Genomic DNA, 18,022 nt, shown 5'->3' on the forward strand with positions numbered 1-18,022 from the left:
TCCCTGGCTGAGATCCTCCCTGCACCTCTGGCCAATATCTGGGCCATAGCACAAGTCCAGCCTCCTGCTCCCTGCCCTTGATCTTGTCCCAGTGTCCTCCCAAACCTGATCTGAGCACAAGTGGCATTGTCTACACTTCTGTGTGAGAAGGTCCCCGCCTATTCTGCACAAGCCTTACTGGCCTTGGGGGACAGTCACTGGCCTCTACAACCCTGGGGCTGGTGATCACATAGCTGAAGCAGACACCCTGATGTAAGCAACTTTTCATGTGTGTGTACACCTTTTTCTTGGGAGAGGGTCTGTGGTTTACATCAGCTCTTCAAAAAGTCCAAATGGGTTAAGAATCATGAAAGCATTGCATGCTTTTTTGTGGTTAGTGGGTGATGATCCATCTCTTAGAATGTAGGTTCCCATTCATTTATCAAGTATTTATTGAGCACCTACCATGTATCAGCTACTGCTCTAGGCACTAAGGATACAGCAGTGAACAAAACAGATGGTAGAATGACTTTCTAGGAGCCAGACACAGCCTGAGGCTCTAATGGACACTGAAGAAACACTGCAGATTCTAAGTTGTGAACGCTGTGCAGTTCTAAGCTGGGAACCTATGAAGGTTTTACTAACAAGTTATTGATGACAGCAGGCACAGCAGTGTTGATGACGATGGCCACAGCAGGAGCCAGATAAACTCCCAGATAAACCTCTCACTGCTGAACCAAGAGGAGGAGCCGTGCCCTGTGACAGGCAGCCATGGTGAGGAGACAGAGGAGAACTGAGATGCCCCCACTCCATGCCAGCCCAAATAACTGGCTCCCCCAGCCCTCGCAACTCATGCCAGCTGGAGGGCTGCAGGTCCCAGCCAGGCCAAGACACAGGCTGGGCTCCAGTCCCCCTTCCCCCATCTGGGAGCCAGAACTAGAGTCTTCTTCCCAGACTCAGGACAGGTGAGGCTTCCCAGCACAGGTGTCCCTGACAGCGTGTCTGTGTGAGAGAGTGAGGAGCGGGGGCACAGCCAAGTGGGAGCCCCTGGCACAGGGGGCAGAAGGAACAAAGGCTCAAGTGCTGCTGCAGGGTCCTGGGCGGCTCAGCACCAGGGGCATAGACTGCAGAGGCCGTGGCCAGAATGGATCTCCTCTTCACCAATCTGAGGGCTGCCAGCACTAGAGAGGTTCTAGATATTTGGAGAGCCTCTGGTGGGTCAGGGGAAATGGAGAAGAGGGAGAGTGAGAAACAAAACTTGCCAAGACCCATTGGATGCATCTGGGAAAGAGGCAAGAGCCCAGGCGAGGCTCCCTCTGCACTGCCCATGCCACCAACCCACCCCAGGAACTTGCACCACCCCCCTGTCCCACATGCAGGTGCACATCCTCTCCCCCTTATGAACAGATGCCCCTTCTAGACACACTCATTGAGCTACTAGGAATGGTGAGAGTATATTTGCGTGACGTGGCCACTACACACATGACCAGAGACTGTGGCCCAGGCTCAAAGAGTGAAGCCTGGGTAATTGGCAGGGAGACATGCGCAGATCTCCCACCTGGAGCAGCCAGAATGGGCCATCACCCCACAGGCTTTAGGGCTCTGGGAAGAGAAGGGTGATCTGGGAGGAGGCACGAGGAGGCCAGAAGGCAGAAGGAGGGTTAGGATGATGGAGTCAGCAACATAGGCTGGCCACCCCCACTTGGCCCCTCGTTGTTCTTGATAGCAGTGCATCCAGGAGCTCAAGGTGGGGTTGGGGCTTGGGCCGCTCTGCAGGAAGTGTGGGTGGGTGCATCTCTGCTTTCCGTCTCAGTGTAAGGAGGACAGCTGGCTTCTCGATGCCCTCAGCCCCTGTTCTGTGTGGGTCTGAGAACCTGGGCCCTCTGAGGTGCTTCTGTGTCTGGGGTGGGCCCTGTGGCTCACCTGATTCTCTCCATACCCCGCTGTGAGATGAGTGCTGCTCTCTTCTGCCCTACATCCCCAAGAGCCCCTGGAGAGATCTACTGCCCATCTTCTCCAAAAAACACACAAGGAGAGCCCTGCCCCAAGTCCAAGCTGCAATTCTGCAAGAGCTTTCCGGGGCCTGGGGCACCTTGAGGCAGGTCCTGGAGAGAAGGGAAGCAGACCCCACACATCGCTCCTCCCTCCACGAGCCCTGGCCACGAGCAGGGTGTCTCCTCTCTGTCACAGTCCTCCGCCTCCTGCCTTGGTCAGCCCCCAGCCCTCTCCCGAGCCTGGTGCCGGTCCAGAGCCAGCTGGAGGGCACACTTCAAGGTCTCCACATTGTTCAGAACATTGTATCGACTCAGGGCCACCAGCCTATCAAAGTCCTGGGGCTCATAGGTGAAGTTCATCATGCCATAGGGGGTGTCTGGCCTGTTGATGACAAAGTCCCCAAAGGCCTTCTCCTCAGCTGTTTGTCGCTCCACACCTGTGGGTGGGGGAAGCAGAGAAGCCAGGCTGGAGCCCTCTGTGGAACTGGTTGGTACAGCCCAGAAGTCTTCCTTGTGCAGGACACCTGACTGGCTCCATTCAGGCCCTGCTTGGGCCACATCTCAGCTCTCAAAGCCACCAGGAGGGGCTGGCCCCATGTGAACACTGAGACCCAGGGAGCAGAGGGCCAGCTCAGGCCTACCAGGAGGCGCGCTTAGCGACATTCTCCAGGGAACCCACCCTCAGAACAGCATCCCGTCACCATCGCAGGGCTCTGTGGGTCAGTCCCAGGCCTGGAGCTTCCCTTACCTGGGGCCAGGTGTGTGCGGAAGGTACGGTTGACAAGGGGGAAGTGCAGCACGACGGGGGAGCGGGGGTCCTCAGCCTTGGCAAACAGATAGCACTCACGGGCCTCCTCCATGTCTTCAGGGCCCACCTCGATGCTAGGGAAGGGGATTCCTCGGTCCAGGCAGTACTTCTCTGTCATCTTCAAGACCTTAGCAGGAGCAAACCTCTGACTCTGCCTCTCCTCCACCCTGGCCACTCCCCGCCGCCCTGGACTCACACACACCCAGACTTCAATGCCAGCTCTGTTTCTGACTAGCTGAGTGACTTCAGGCAGGTGACAGCTCCTTTCTGAGCTGGTTTCTCATGTGTAAAATAAAAAATTTTTATACTCCAGGCTGGGCATGGTGGCTCATGCCTGTAATCCCAGCACTTTGGGAGGCCGAGGCTGGCGGATCATGAGGTCAAGAGATCAAGACCACCCTGGCCAACATGGTGAAACCCTGTCTCTACTAAAAATACAAAAATTAGCTGGGCGTGGTGGTGTGTGCCTATAGTCCCAGCTATTCGGGAGGCTGAGGCAGGAGAATCATTTGAACCTAGGAGGCAGAGTTTGCAGTAAGCCAAGATCACACCACTGCACTCCAGCCTGGTGACAGAGCAAGACTTCGTCTCAAAAAAAAAAAAAAAAAAAAAAAAAAAAAAAAAAAAAAAAAAAAAAGCTCTCCTATCCAGTGGGGTTGTGAAGATTAACAATAATCAGTAATGATCAACAACCAATCATCCACTGCCTCAACAGCATTCCTCCCCAGAAGCACTGTGTGGTCTTCCCTTCTGTCACCCCATCTGCTCCCTATCAGAGGCCGATGTCAGTTTCACAAGGTTGACACGCGACAATCACAGAAGGTCCGTGTCAGAAGAGGCTTTGTCAATCCCCAGTCAATTGCAGGCTCTCACTGGACCCAGGACAAGGAGGAGACCAAAGAAGGAAGGGCTGCTCCAGCAGCACCACCAGCACCCACGTGGGAATGGGGGCCTCCGTCCACCACCCAGCAGAGTTGGAGGGACTTGCTGCAGGGCTTCAGCATCAGAGGGGACCCTCATGGCTCTGTTGTTACCATGGTAACAAAGGGGCCACAGACTCGGGTCCAAGCTGGAGTGGGGAACTCTGTCATGAACGGGCAGAGTCTAGAACTAGGGGGTCTCCTGTGGATGAGGTTAGAAGATTCCTGGGGACCCGCTTTGGCCTCCTCTTCCCACGCCCACCACCATCTCAGCAATTCTCCTGCAACTGGGAGACCTGTGCTACCAACAGCGTTCAGAAGGCAGCCCCTTCACACACAGAGTAGAAGCCAGGCCGCCCACAAAGGGCAACCCCCACACACCCAGCCAGTCTCCCTCACCAGAGCCTTCTCTCCCCTCCTCTCCTCCCTCACCCTCTCTGTCCACTCACTGAAGGTGCTCCCCACATCCCTGCCCCCAGCTCACCTCAAAAGGAGCTTCCAAGGAATAGTCGAAGGACAGAATGAGGTCCACGGCTCTCTGAGGCCGCAGAGCCAGTGGGAACGGAGAGTTGATGGCAAAGCCTCCATCCACCAGGTACAGGCAGTCCCGCATGGGGGTGAGATGGTTGGGGGAGGCATCTGGGTGTCTGTCTGCAAGGAACCCATGTGTATGCACGGGGACGAATGCAGTTGCTCTTGCTAGCAACCCCTTCTGTATTTGCATTCACACTTGCCTTCTCTCTGTAGAGTTCTCTCTGACAGCCATGGAGTCTCCCACCCCAAGCCCTCGGCCCCGCCTTCCAACTTCTAGCAGTACTTAGAGTCGCTCCGCATCAGCCCATAGGCAGCAGAAGACCACACCTCAACCCCCAGCCCAAAGCCAGCACTCGCCCCAGTGAACCAGAGGCGCAGGCAGGAAGGGAAGCCCCCATCTCCCACCCAGGGCAGCACTCACCTTTCCAGGCCACGAACTCTCTGCCAGCCACATAGTCCTTGTGCAAGCAGAGACCCCGGGTGAAGTTAAAGCTCTGGGCAGAAGTGAAGCGGGAGGTGAATATGTCCAGCACAGCCTGGGAGAAGGGCCCCTGTGGGGTAAGGATCCTTGTTCGCAGCCTCGATGGGTTGTGCAGCTGAGGCTTCCGGCAGTCATCTAGACAGGGGTGGGACAGCGAACTAGAGGGAGAAGTGGCATCCTCCTTTGCCCAGTGGTTCTTATAGTTCAGGGGTGCCCTTCATCAACACTGAGCCCTCCCCACATCCCTCCTCCTCCCTGACCCCACCTCCCAGGCCTCTGACCGATGCTTCATCGAACCACTTTGAAACGACTTTTTCTTTTGTATCTTCTATGTTTTGTAAACTGCCTATAACATTGTATTTACTAAATAATAATTTATCTTCTACCCTTTCGAAAATAAAGTTTGAGTCTACAGCTTCCAATCAGAACTTCGTCCATTAAACAGTGACTGAGCCATTACTATGCCCGGCACTGCACCAGGCACGAGGGCTGCGAAGGTGAACGGGGCCTGCGCTGGCCCTCCCAAGTGCACGGCCTACTTGTGGGGAAAGTCACATAAAGAGAGAATAGATGATGACAAAGCCCCGGGGTAAGGATGGCAAGGATGTGCGCATGGTTCTAGGGGACCATGGTGGTAAGATTGTCAGGCAGGCCGGGTGCGGTGGCTCACGCCTGTAATCCCAGCACTTTGGGAGGCCGAGACGGGAGGATCACGAGGTCAGGAGATTGAGACCATCCCAGCTAACACGGTGAAACCCCGTCTCTACTAAAATACAAAAAACAAAATTAGCCTGGCGTGGTGGCGGGCGCCTGTAGTCCCAGCTACCCAGAGGCTGAGGCAGGAGAATGGCATGCACCTGGAGGCGGAGCTTGCAGTGAGCCGAGCTCGCGCCACCGCACTCCAGCCTGGACGACATACAGAGCGAGACTCCGTCTCAAAAAAAAAAAAAAAAAAAAAAAAAAGATTCTCAGACATTGTGGAGGGATGGAGTGGAAAAGGGATGTCTGACAAAATGACATCTGAGTTGAACTGAAGAACAGAGGAAAAGTGATTCAGGGGAGAGAGGCGGGGCTCTCTCATGGGGCTCCCATGAGCCATTTAAGGACCAGACTGAAGAGGAGCCACTGAAGAGGGGTGGACAGAGTATCAACCCGATACCCAGTAGTCCTGCACCGAGATACCCAGTAGTCCTGCACCGAGTGGACCTAATTGGATCCCAGAACAGAGAACTCAAAGGTGTGACTTGATCACACCTCTGGACATCTAGAGACCCTACGCTAGAGGTCATTTCCTCAGGACTTCCCCGAATCCAGTGGGACAGCCAAGTCCTTCTCTCTCCCCTCCCTCATTCTTTGTGTCTCTACCAGGGCCCCGTTGCTGGAATGTGGCATGGGAGGGGCTCGGGGTCACTACCTTCACCTGTGATATTCACACTGCCTCTGTACCACTCCAGGAAGCCGAGGCCAGAGCCCGCAGTCTTTAGGACGATCTCATCCAGGCTGGTGGCAAAGGCGCTGCCCCACATACCTAAGGAGACAGGCAGGGCCCCACCCCATGTCAGTCAGGGCCTGGCCCCGGCACCTGCCTGTCCCCAGCCCTCCAGCCTCGACTCACCTTGCAGGTAGCAGATCCGGGGCTCGGGCTGGAGCTGCAGCAATCGTCCCATGAAAAGCTCTGAGCCAAAGAGCTCGGTGGGAACATAAGCCCCGTACTTGGGGAAGCCAACCTCGTAGGGCGTGAACTCACACCACTCTAGGGGCCCGAGTAAAGGGAAAGTCACCAGGGGCTCCCCACCACAGTGCTTGTGCCCAAGCAGGAATCTTAGCCTTGCCAACGACAGGAAGCAGCAGCCCCGCTGTGCTCCAAGGTGCCTGTGTGCAACCATCTCCTCTGGGCACCCTGATCACCCTGTTCTCTCACCCCCTCCTTCCCACCTCCTCTACCCTCTTCCTTCATCACCACACCCAGGCACCTGCAAAATCTTCCCCACTCATGTCGGTGCGGACGTTGACGCTGGTGTAAATGGGGTAAGGGTTCTGACCCTGGCGGACCGCCTCCTGTTGGTCAGACAGCTTGGCAGGGTTCTCCTGGGCAGGAAAGAAGGGAGGCAGCTTGGCCTCTCGGGAGTTCCATTCCCCATCCCTGTGGCCTGGGGCCGGCGCCCTGCAGGGTGTGGCATGCCCACAAGAGAGGCTTTGGGTCGCCAAGGCCAGTGCCCTAAGGACAGCTCTCTGAGGGACAGGTTTCAGGCCGCAGCCAAGGGGAGCCCAGTATGGGTCTGTATAATTCCAGGGACTATGGGAACACCCTCCCTCCTTCTTTACTATTCAAAACAGCGTATCAGAACACCAGGAAGTCAGGGTGATGTTGCTAAAGGAATCCTTGAAAAGCCAGTCCAATTTCTTTAAAAAATAAATTACTAAGAAGTGTAGATTATTTACTGAGAAATGAGAAATCACTTGTGATATCCATCCACACCTGATCGCCACACACGGGGTGGTGGGGAGCAGCTCCGCATCTTATTGCCTGGAACTGCAGCTGGGTCTGAAGTGCCAGGAGCAGCCAGGTGGAGTGAGTTACGGCCGAATTGGCCAGGGAGTGGGTGTGGTGCTGGGCCTCACATCCAGGTGTGGGCTGAAATCTCTTTCAAAAAATCCTGAGACCAACTAAAATCAGTATCTCTGGAAGGGGGGCCCAGGCATGGGTGTGTTTGCAAAGCTGTGCCGGTGATCTAATATGCAGCCAGAGCTGAGCGCTGTGGACCAGCCTCCTGCTCCCCAGGGGTTAGGAGCTAGGGAGGCAAAGTGGTGCCAGCCCACCCTGGAGTCTTACTCCTGGCCCCAGGGGAGCTGAGACCTCAGAAACAGCTTTGTAAATCAGATCTGAGCCTGAGGGATGAGGCAGAAGCAAGGGCGGGTGGAAGGAGTGGAGAGGAGCCTGTGTGTTTCCTTCTGGCTCTTCTCTCACCTCCTGGTACAGGAAATACTCCACAAGGAGGCCCCAGAGGTCGATGAAGGACACGCTGTGGCCACTGCGCTTCCGGACCCCCAGTTCCTGAGCGTAGTACTGTAGCCGCTCCGTGGACAAAGCTCCCATCTTACTGCTGCAGACGTGAACCTGGGCACGCTCAATGGGGCCCTGCAAGGCCACCTGGGACCAGGCTGGGTCCCTGTAGAGTGTGGAGATGCACCTGCGGATGGGGGGTGTGCCTGAGTCAGGGGCAGGAGAGCACGGCCACGGGAGAGAGGGGTGCAGAGTCTGTGAGTGGCCCTCCACCCCCGTTACTTGCCCCTGCTGCCCTGCAAGCAACCCCACTCAAAGGGGCGCTTGGGACTCAGCCTCTTCCTGCCCCTCCTAATCCCCTTGGAGGCAGGATCCCAGCCCCTCAGGGACTCCTTCAGATCACCAGGTCACAACCCCACCCTCTGTGGGGTCTCCTTTACCCTGTGCCCTGCCCCCACCTCACTTACCAGGTGGACCCAGAGACCCCACTCAGGTAGGTCACAGTGTCTAGCAGGCCGAGCTCCTGCAACCCTGCCAGGCTGCCGTACAGAGAGGACATGGCTCGGGTTCCACCCCCGGAACCCAACACAGCCACTACAGGAACCTGGGTACAACAGTAACAAGGAAAACGACTCTGACTACCACCGTCATTTACATATTACATGTAATGCCTATACATGTCAGACATTATTCTAAGAGCCTTACACGTATTATCTCATTGAATCCTCACAGCAGCCCACTGAGAACCCCATTTCCAGATGAGGAAACTGAGGCAGGGGGTGGTTAAATAATGTGCCCACGATCATACAGTTATTAAGTGATGAGCTCTTACACCTAAGCAGTATGGCTCCAGAGATAGCCCTTCACCATTCGACCTGGAAGATATAGACCTGGAAGGTACATCTGATTCCCCAAAATCAGCTACGGCAGGTTCCTCTCAACCGTGGCACTCTTGATATTCCTGACCAGGTAGCTGTTTGCTGGTGGCGACTGTCCTGTGTGTTGTAGGATGTTTAGCAGCATTTCTGGCCGCCTCTACCCGGTAGAAGCCAGCAGCCTCGCTCCACCTCCCCTTTCCCCAGCAGCAACAATGAAATCCATCTCTACACATGGACAAATGTCCCCCGGGGTGCGGTGGGGAGGAACTCAATTGTGCCCCGCTGAGCACCACTGAGCTAAAGTGACAAAGGCCAGCAAGCAGCCTAGACCTGCCCCCAGACGCCAAAGGGGCCCCGAGGTTTTAAGGTCTCCTCAGGGTCGGAGGTGCCTGAGCGGTCAGAGTCGATACTTTCGGCTGCTTAGCTTTCCCACTAAGACTTGGCTCATTCCACTCTGGATTTTTGGCTCTTTTCCCTGTTCTCTTTTCTTCCCTTGTCTTGAAAAAAATGTTCCCTGGCCACTGCTCACGGAAGGCGCTGTTGCTTCAGAGTGCTGGATGAGACAGAGCAGACGCCTAGCACAGAGCGGGCACACATACTGCCCGAATGAACGAGCGCTGGGCCACAGTGACAGCGTCTCCTGGGGACTCAGGCAGCCAGGAGGAAGCCGGCAGCCTGTTCCTGATCCCCAGTAAGTCCCTCTCTCAGCACTCCTTTCCTCCTGCCTCCCAACCACAGGCTGGCTGTCTCTAAACCCAGAGGATCCCAGGGACCCCCAAGCTCCACATCCCTTTGATCATGTTATGGACTCAATTGTGCCCCTCCAAATTCCTGTGTTGGAGCCCTAACCCCCAATGTGACAGTATTTGGAAATAGGGCCTACAAGGAGGTGATAAAGGTGAAGTGGGTAAGGGCCTTCAATTGACAGGACTGGGGTCCTTAGAAGAGGAGGAAGAGACCCCAAGGCGTACGCTCTGCACACACACACAGAGGAAGGGCCACGTGAGGACACGGCGAGACAGCTCCACTAGGAAGAGGAGAGGGGCCCGAGCAGAAGCCAGCCCTGATGATGGCACCTTCCTCTTGGACTTCCAGCCTCCAGAACAGAGAGAAAAGTCATTTCTGTCATTTAAGCCACCTGGTCTGTGGGGTTTTGTTACGGCAGTCCATGCAGACCAAGACATCCAGCCTTGGCCAGGACTGTTTGGCGCTCGTCCCATATGGGGTCCTGGCTCTGCCGATGGTGTCCATCAGCTCAGGCAAACAGGCCAACCTCCTCTGGCCCCTCTTAGCCATGCTGGTCCTCTCAAGGGAAGAGGCTCAATTTGGTCCTAGCGGCTCTGGGGTCCAGCTCCTCCTCCATTCCGTACCTGGCCACTGTCCGGAGCCTCACTCAATCCCAGCACCTGCTGCAGGGCCTTGGCCACGACCTGCTTCCTCCTGTCCAGAAACTCCTGCTCCCCGTCACAGAGGTCAAAGCCAAGGCGTAGGTCTAGGTCTCCGGAGCTGTCTCAAGTGGGGCGGGGGCGGGGGGATGTTGGGTGACTGTCCAGTGGAGGAGAGCCCTGGGCCCAGCCCGGGTCTTTCACAGGAGCAGGTCCAGGGGATCCGCCCACCAGGACCAGAACCGGGGAGGGAAAGGTGTCACCCCCACCCCACAGCCTGAGCTTCTTGGGCAAGAGAGTGGAGCACGTTGGGGTGTGTCCCCACACTTCTAGCCCAGCCCCAAGAGGCCTTCTGCCTGGAGTCCCACTCACCTCATTTCCACCTTCACACTCAGAGCCATCTCCTGGCCCTGAAAGACAGAGCAGCCCCAGCCCTGAGTTCTCTGAGCAGGATTCTCCAGGGAAGTGGCTCCCCCACCTGCAGCCCCTATGGCCCTGCCATCACTGGCCCGATGTGGACATCATAACTGAGCTCTGGGCTGACCTGATCCAGCCACCCTCTTGGGTCCCTCCTCCAGACCTCTCTTGGTGGTCACAGAGAGCAGGCAGCGGTCCCTCTGGCACCCAGACAGAGCCTTACCTCCCCCAGGGCCACAGAACACTGTTCCTCCTGGCCTAGGGGCAGAGAGCAGGCAGGGGTCCCTCGGGCACCCAGACAGAGCCTTACCTCCCCCAGGGCCACAGAACACTGTTCCTCCTGGCCTAGGGGCAGAGAAGAGAGCAGGATGCCCCCCTCGCCCAGCTTGCTGGTCTGAGCCTCCAGCTCCGCGCTGGGGTCGCTCTGTGGAGAAGAAAACACCCAAGAAGCTCTCCAGCGGGGAAGAAAAGGCTCCCCCAACGTGGCCCTGGAACGCCAGTCTGGGCTGAGTTGGATCTACAGACCGTCCTGGCGGCACACTCACCTGCACAGCTGAGAGCTGCTCCATCAGCTCCACGTGTAGCCTGGAGCTCAGCACTGGGTTCACATGGAAGGTAAAGGTGGGTTGGAGGCCTGGCTCTGTGGGAGGCTGCAGGGGCAAGAGCTGTGGCTTCTCGTAGGCCCCAGGCACTGTCAGCTGGAGCTGCCGAGAGCCTGAGAGCAGAAGGCCCAGGTGGGTGCGCAGGTGAGGGGGTGGGTCTGTGTCTGTGCGGCTTATGCTGGCAGCACCCCAACAGCAACTCCTCCCTTCTCTTCCCCTAGGAAATGCCAACTCCTATCGCCCTGCTCTCTCTCGAGCACTGCTCATAGAGAAAGCCTCCAGAAGGACTCGGGTCCTCTAGCCTGCCCTGGTCAGAACTGGAACTCAGGGAAGGGTGGGAAGCACAAAAATGCCTGGAGGGGAAGGCAGGGAACGGGGAGCGAGAGGGGCCCTGCCCAGAGCCTGTGGGGCTGATGATTTGAGCTGATTCTATGTTTATTATAAGAATGAGCAGGCCGGGCGCGGTGGCTCACACCTGTAATCCCAGCACTTTGGGAGGCAGAGGCAGGCGGATCATGAGGTCAAGAGATCAAGACCATCCTGGCTAACACAGTGAAACCCCGTCTCTACTAAAAATACAAAAACTTAGCCGGGCGTGGTGGCAGGCGCCTGTAGTCCCAGCTAGTCAGGATGCTGAGGCAGGAGAATGGCGTGAACCCGGGAGGCGGAGCTTGCAGTGAGCCGAGATTGTGTCACTGCACTCCAGCCTGGGTGGCAGAGCAAGACTCCATCTCAAAAAAAAAAAGAATGAGCAGTTTTCAGGCGGTGGTTTCCCCCTTGCCCCACTTCAGGCTCTTTGCTCATTGTGTTGGAGGTTTGTGGCCCGAGAGAAAACCAATAGGCTGCAAGTTGTTCTGGCCTTTGTTTCCAAGTGTAGAACGCTGGGAGAGGAAGGTTTGTAGAGGCGGGAGGAGGAAGAATGGGATGCGTGGATACAGAGAGATGCACGTCCTGGAGAAGAGGCAGAGGGCAAGCCCAGACTGGAAGGTGAGGCCCAGGCTGGAAGGTGAGGCCCAGACTGGAAGGTGAGGCCCAGGCTGGAAGGTGAGGCCCAGACTGGAAGGTGAGGCCCAGGCTGGAAGGTGAGGCCCAGGCTGGGAGGAGTGAGGGGGCAGGCTTGTGGGCTTCAGAGCTCCCTGCCCAGCTTCCCAGCAGCTTTCTGGGGAGGAGGCCAGACCCCAGAGAGAAATGACTGCACATGACATCCAGGCAGAGGGGGCCACAGACAGCCTCCCAGCCCCTAACACAACGTGGAAGAACCAGAGACATAAAGTTTACGAGGACAGCAGACACCGAGGGATCAGAGGAGACCCTGCCCTGCAGCCCCTCCTTGCACTTGACGAGGCTCAGAGACTCGACATGACCAAGTGTGGGAAGGGAATTCAAGAATATAAGGAAAGTGATATTTTATTCATGCCAAGGCCTATGGACTGAGATGGAGACGTGCTATTCATAAGAAGAAGCCATATAATCCGTGGTTGAGAGAACCGGAGTGTCACCGACCTGGGTTTGACCCTGGCTCTACTACTTACTGGCTGTGTGCCCGTGAGCAAATGTCTTCTTTGGGCCTCAGCCTCATGAATTAGAGGATATTCTAATTGTGCCTGCTTTACAAGGTTGTTAGGAGGATTATAAGACACATTAAAATGCTTAGCCCAGGGCCTGCCTCAGAGTGAGCGCTCAGGGTTCCCTGGGCAGGACTCATCTTGCAGGCTCAGGCCGTCAGCACTGTCACACAGCCACCACTGCTGTCCCACATCTGGACTCCCCTGGCTGGGTGGCTGCCCTCTGTGGTACTGGGTTTGACAACCCCCGTTCTTCATTTCCCCTGTATTCTCACTGCCATGTGATTTCAGCTCCTCCCACTAAAGAGGTCAACTATATTCCCTACCCTCCAGCTTTGAGTTCAACCCTGTTTGGGCCAATAACATGTTAGGTAGCAGCCAGGATGTGACCAGGCTTAACAAGTGTTTGTTCAGTTGGGCTTGCTCTCTTGTGCCTCTGCTGATGCCTTGAGAACATGCCCAGGCTAATGGGCTTGTCACAGGAGGCAGAGGAGAGACACATAGCACAGGGCTGGGCCACCCCCCGCCAAGCCCAGCCCAGCCCGGCCGGCTGACCACCGGGTGTGTGAGCCGAATAAATGCTGCTTGTATGCCACTGAGATCATGTGGGTGTTTGTGGTAGAGCAATAGTTGGGCGGATACAACCTCTTTGCTTGAATACTTCCAGGGACAGGTCGTTCACTGCCTCCTGGGGCCATCCATCCCATGTTAGTTAGTCGGCTTTGAGCAATGAAAACTTGAAGAGCTTCCTGACCCAGACCCACCTCCTTGACATCAGTAGTCCCAACCCCAGGAGAGAAGGCAAAAGAACCAAGGCCGCTGAGCAGACTCACCGTACTCTTCCCGTGGGGCGGTCCCATCTCCCCGGAGTGTGCCCTGGATTCTCAGACAGGGGTGAGCCTGAGGAAAGCAGAGGCCTGTGGGAGCCAGACAGCCCACGGCCCCAGCCAGGATGGAGGGAGGGAGGAGTGCCTGGGGCAGGGTCTAGGAAACAGACCTCCCAGGACCTGGGCCTCATGGGTAGGAGTCTTTTGCAGCAGCCCAAGGTTATCCCCAGCCCCTCTCCCCAGACTCAGAGGAAGTGGGCGCTGGTGGGAAAGGGGGAGGAGTTGAGGGACCATGAGAGTGGCTGCTCCAGTGATCTTAGCAGCCAGAGGCCCAAGTGAGTGACATGCTGTGTGGAAGTAGGAGGCTGGGGTCCTGGGCTGTCCACCAAGTGCCTGGCAGCTTCTTGTCCTTCCCCTATGGAGGTGCCTCCCTAGCATGCCTCCCCTCTGAGGAGGGATTGGGTGTCCTTCAGAGACAAGTGGGCCTGATGGGCCCCATCACAGGCTCCTCACTGCCCCCCGCCCAGAATGCCGCCAAGCTCGCCTTCCCCACTCACCACCAGAACCCCGTTGGTGATGATTTCAGATGCAGGCACCTGGCTGCAAAGGATGAGGAATACAGGGGGAATGCATCTGGCCCCATCATGATGCCTCTACAATCATAATGTGAGTGAAGCAGCGGGCAGAGCCTGGGGAGCACAGCAGGGTTTGGGCTGGGGCGAGCCTGCCGTCCAACATGCAGATGGGCGTCAAGACCAGGCCATCGCCTCCAGGCCAGGCCTGCAAGGCCAGTGCAAGACATGGTGACTGGCACCTAGGAGCTGCCGTGACTCAAATCTCTGAGTCTCCGAGGGCGTTGGCTCTGCCAGAACTCACCTCTTCTCCAGAACAAATTCCACCTGCAGCTCTTGAGAATCCTAAATGGAGGGGGAGGGAGCACCAGTTTTTTCAAGGCTCCAAAAGCCTCCAGAGCTGTTCCTGCCTGCCAGCCCTGCTCGGCACCAGGAACTAGAAGGGGAGACTGGCATTGTGGCTTGTCATGGACATAGGAGGGGCAGTGGTATCTCCATGGAGAGCCTCATTTATTCCAAAATGTGTGTCAGGCGCTGTTCTAGACATTGAGAATCCAGCTGTGACTGAGGCAACACACAGCCCTCAAGGAGCTCATATTTTGGTTTCATGCAAGGAAGATGTGTTGGAGGGAAACCTTTATAGGGTCAGGGCTGCGGGATGGAGGAAGGTCTGCCTTGGAGGCTTGGCCTGTGCTGACCAGAGCCCCCTCTTCGGTGGCCCTGTGCTGGGCCTCCCCTCCTCCAGCTGGGCTCTCCGCCAGCACTGGTGGGCTCACCTGCTGGTTGAGTGGGAAGGTGTGTCTGTGAGGTTGGCCACACTTGAGGCTCCTCAGGTCAAACAGGAGCTGGGAATGCTGGTCGCTGACCAGGATGTCCTTGTCATACAGAGTGAGCTCCAAAACATTCTGGGGACAGGGCAAGCAGGAGGTCGGAGCCTGAGGTAGGAGAGGAGGGCAGCTGCCTGAAGATTACCCTTCCTTCTGCAGCCTGGCCCCTGGCTGGCCCTCACCTTCACAGCATCATGGATCTGGTAGTGGAAAGTCTCATTCCACTCGGGGTCACTGCAGTTGGCCACTGTCCTAGTCTGGGCAGGGCTGGGGGACGCCGTGGGCAGCCACAGTTGCACGTAGCAGTCAGCTTTGGACACTGCAGGTAGGACAGGGGATGGGCCGGGGCCTCAAGCTCTCATTGCTGAAAAGGTTTCCTGGGGGAGGCTAGGGCGGAAGGGGAAGGAGCAGAGTGGCGAGGAGGGGAAGCTGCCCATGTGGCATGGTGGGGTGAGGAGGTGGAGGGAGAGCTTTGATATCTTTCACTCCACCTTGATTCCGCACACCTCCCATTCACCTGAACAGAAATCCTGCAGCAGCCAGTTGGAAAGATCCCATGGTAGCACAGACCATTAACTCCAGCTACTGCATGATTCAGGCAGTAAAATCCCCTCCCTGTGTGAGCGCTGGCATGGAAAGCTCCCTGAGAGCACGTGCTGACTTGTAGCCACAGCGGGCCTCACGCTCTCACCCAGGGCGGCACTCCCAGGCACAGGGAGGAGGCCGAGTCTGCACAGCTGTCCCCTCCAGCCCTGCCTGCCCTCACCTCCATGGTCAGCACCAGTCCCTCCACCTACTCCACACACACGCTCACACACACTCTTGCACTCACACACGCACACATGTGTGTACGTACTCTCACATTGGCACTCACATACACATGCACTCAGCCACACTGGCACTCAGTGTCATGTATGCACACACATATACAACATGCACACACATGTATACACACACGCACTCACTTTCACACACTCACACACACTTGCACTTACATACTTGCACACACTTGCACACATGTATACACACACTTGTGCTCCCACACTCGCACTCACACGTTTACATTACACACATACACTCACACACACATATACACATGTACTCACACTTGCACTCACACATACTTGCACACACGCATACACACACATGTACACTCACGTATACACACACATGTACACTCACGTATACACATACACACACATATACACACACTTGCACACATGTATACACACATACACTCTCACTTGTACTCACCCATGTATATACTCTCTTACACATACACACACAGTCTCTCTCTCTCTGTCTTTGCCAGGCTGAGCTGAGCTCTGAGGAGGCCGCAGGGAAAGGACAGGGAGAAGGGTGGAGATGGGGTCACTCACGCAGGTCTGTATCCCGGATGTTTGTGGCCCTCAGCACCTTCACCTGGAGGTCATAGTATGGGTGGGTTTCCCGCTGCAATAACAGAACTCCAGGGACTCAGTTAGCTAGTGTGAGCCTGGTCCCTCCCCCCATTGTTCCCCTCGTCCCATCACGGAGCAGCAACCTGGCATAGGGTCACTGATGTCTCTGTGCGGGGGAGCAGGGAGACCTTGGCGGGGCCCGGGCATTGGGAATTCAACACCTTCGTGATGCGTCTGGATCCTGGAACCCAACCGGTCTGGGTTCAAATCTGAATCCAGCACGGACTCGCTGAACTATCGATGGCTGTCGTGCACCACACACCTGCGGCCCCCCTCAGACCCTTGCGCCCCCACCCTAGCTTGGGAGTGGCTGTGAGAGCTGCGCTAATGTTGTGCTTGAGGCGATTAAATATTAAAAGAGAAAACTGCGACACCCCTCCCTCGCTTGCTCCCTGACAGAGGCTCAAAGACCGCCTAGGAGGCAGCGAGCAGGTGAGCGGGAGCCGAGAGTCACCGGCCGGTACCCGTCTCATGAGTCACCGAGCAGATTACAGCTGGGCTCAGGAGACAGAGCATCAGCATGCTGCCTTCTGGGAGGGAACCTCTCCCCTCACAACCCCACCAGCGCCGGAGACTCTACAGCCAGGCTCACGCATCCTTCGCGAAAGCCAACCCACCCCAGACAAGTGTCAGGTGAACTAACCCTCCATTTCCTAATCAGAGGGAGCTATTTTCAAGGTTTAATTTAAGCTCTGCCAGGTCTTCTAGAATAAACAGGTCCCACTCCAACTCAAAACCCAGGGCTGGGGCTGGTCTCAGTCCTCACAGGGCACTGTAGCTCCCAGGACTCCCCCAGTCCGGGTTTCCCAGGTAATCTCAGGTACGTTACCCGCCAGTGCCTCCACAGAGGGCCCCTGTTCTCTCTCTTCTGAAGCAGCACCGCCCCCAGGAGGGGCAGCATCTTGCCTGCCAGCCACCTTGGCCAGAGTGCCCAGAGCATGGCTGGGCAGCCTGGGCCCCAGCAGGGAGCCCTGCCAGCGCTCCTCTGGCTGCACAAACTGCTGGCTCAGGTGTGACAGGTAGCACTGAGTTGGGAGGGTGGAGCTGCCTGCCCTGCAGAGGACTCAGGCTGGATGGCCTGCTGGAGGTGGAGTTTGACATGTTCCAGGAAGTGACTGGAGCTTACTTTTCCCTGGCAGGAGGCAGCTCAGTCTGTCTCCATGAGACTCTTGGAGTCTCTGGTTAGCACTCTTGTTTCCAAACCCAGCCCCCTGGTTATCACTGGGCCGTTTGTGAAAAACAGACCCCTCTGGGTGATGCTGGCACAGCTGGCCCAGAGACCAGCTGGCAAGTACAAATCAGTGACTAGTCTCCTCCAACTGTGGAAAAGGCCTGAAACTAGCCACGCTTCAAGTCCCTCCTTCCCTGCGGCTCTTGAGCTGAAGCATTTCATCTGGGCTCAAAGATGTTTCTATATATATATATATGTGTGTGTGTGTGTGTATGTATTTTTGAAAATTATACTTTAAGTTCTAGGGTACATGTGCACAACGTGCAGGTTTGTTACATAGGTATAGATGTGCCATGTTGGTTTGCTGCACCCATTAACTCATCATTTACATTAGATATATCTCCTAATGCTATCCCTCCCCGCTGCCCCCACCCCACGACAGGCCCTGGTGTGTGATGTTCCCCTTCCTGTGTCCAAGTGTTCTCATTGTTCAGTTCCCACCTATGAGTGAGAACATGTGGTGTTTGGTTTTCTGTCCTTGCAATAGTTTGCTCAGAATGATGGTTTCCAGCTTCATGCATGTCCCTACAAAGGACAT

At 56.3% G+C, this 18,022-nt stretch overlaps 1 protein-coding gene across 2 annotated transcripts; it reads right to left on the reverse strand.

Moving 5' to 3' along the window:
• Positions 1 to 1,283: 1,283 nt before the first annotated feature.
• On the reverse strand, positions 1,284 to 17,285 carry PLA2G4F (phospholipase A2 group IVF). Of its 2 annotated transcripts, XM_025389692.1 has the most exons (21): positions 17,083 to 17,280; positions 16,173 to 16,245; positions 14,976 to 15,112; positions 14,743 to 14,871; positions 14,271 to 14,311; positions 13,952 to 13,994; positions 13,401 to 13,467; positions 10,946 to 11,115; positions 10,711 to 10,824; positions 10,356 to 10,393; positions 9,969 to 10,104; positions 8,188 to 8,324; positions 7,685 to 7,907; positions 6,690 to 6,804; positions 6,332 to 6,469; positions 6,137 to 6,244; positions 4,657 to 4,851; positions 4,186 to 4,352; positions 2,722 to 2,908; positions 2,246 to 2,410; positions 1,284 to 1,891 (listed from the first exon to the last, which is right to left on the reverse strand). In XM_025389692.1, exons 1-21 carry the CDS (start codon positions 17,191 to 17,193, stop codon positions 1,824 to 1,826), a joined length of 2,562 nt encoding a protein of 853 aa, XP_025245477.1. In that variant the 5' UTR covers positions 17,194 to 17,280; the 3' UTR covers positions 1,284 to 1,823. The 2 variants fall into 2 exon arrangements, with proteins under 2 accessions (XP_025245477.1, XP_025245476.1); XM_025389691.1 differs by having other exon boundaries at positions 1,412 to 2,410; positions 17,083 to 17,285.
• Positions 17,286 to 18,022: the final 737 nt, after the last annotated feature.

The sequence above is a fragment of the Theropithecus gelada genome, chromosome 7a, assembly GCF_003255815.1.
Source record: "Theropithecus gelada isolate Dixy chromosome 7a, Tgel_1.0, whole genome shotgun sequence".
NCBI classification, from domain to species: domain Eukaryota; kingdom Metazoa; phylum Chordata; class Mammalia; order Primates; family Cercopithecidae; genus Theropithecus; species Theropithecus gelada.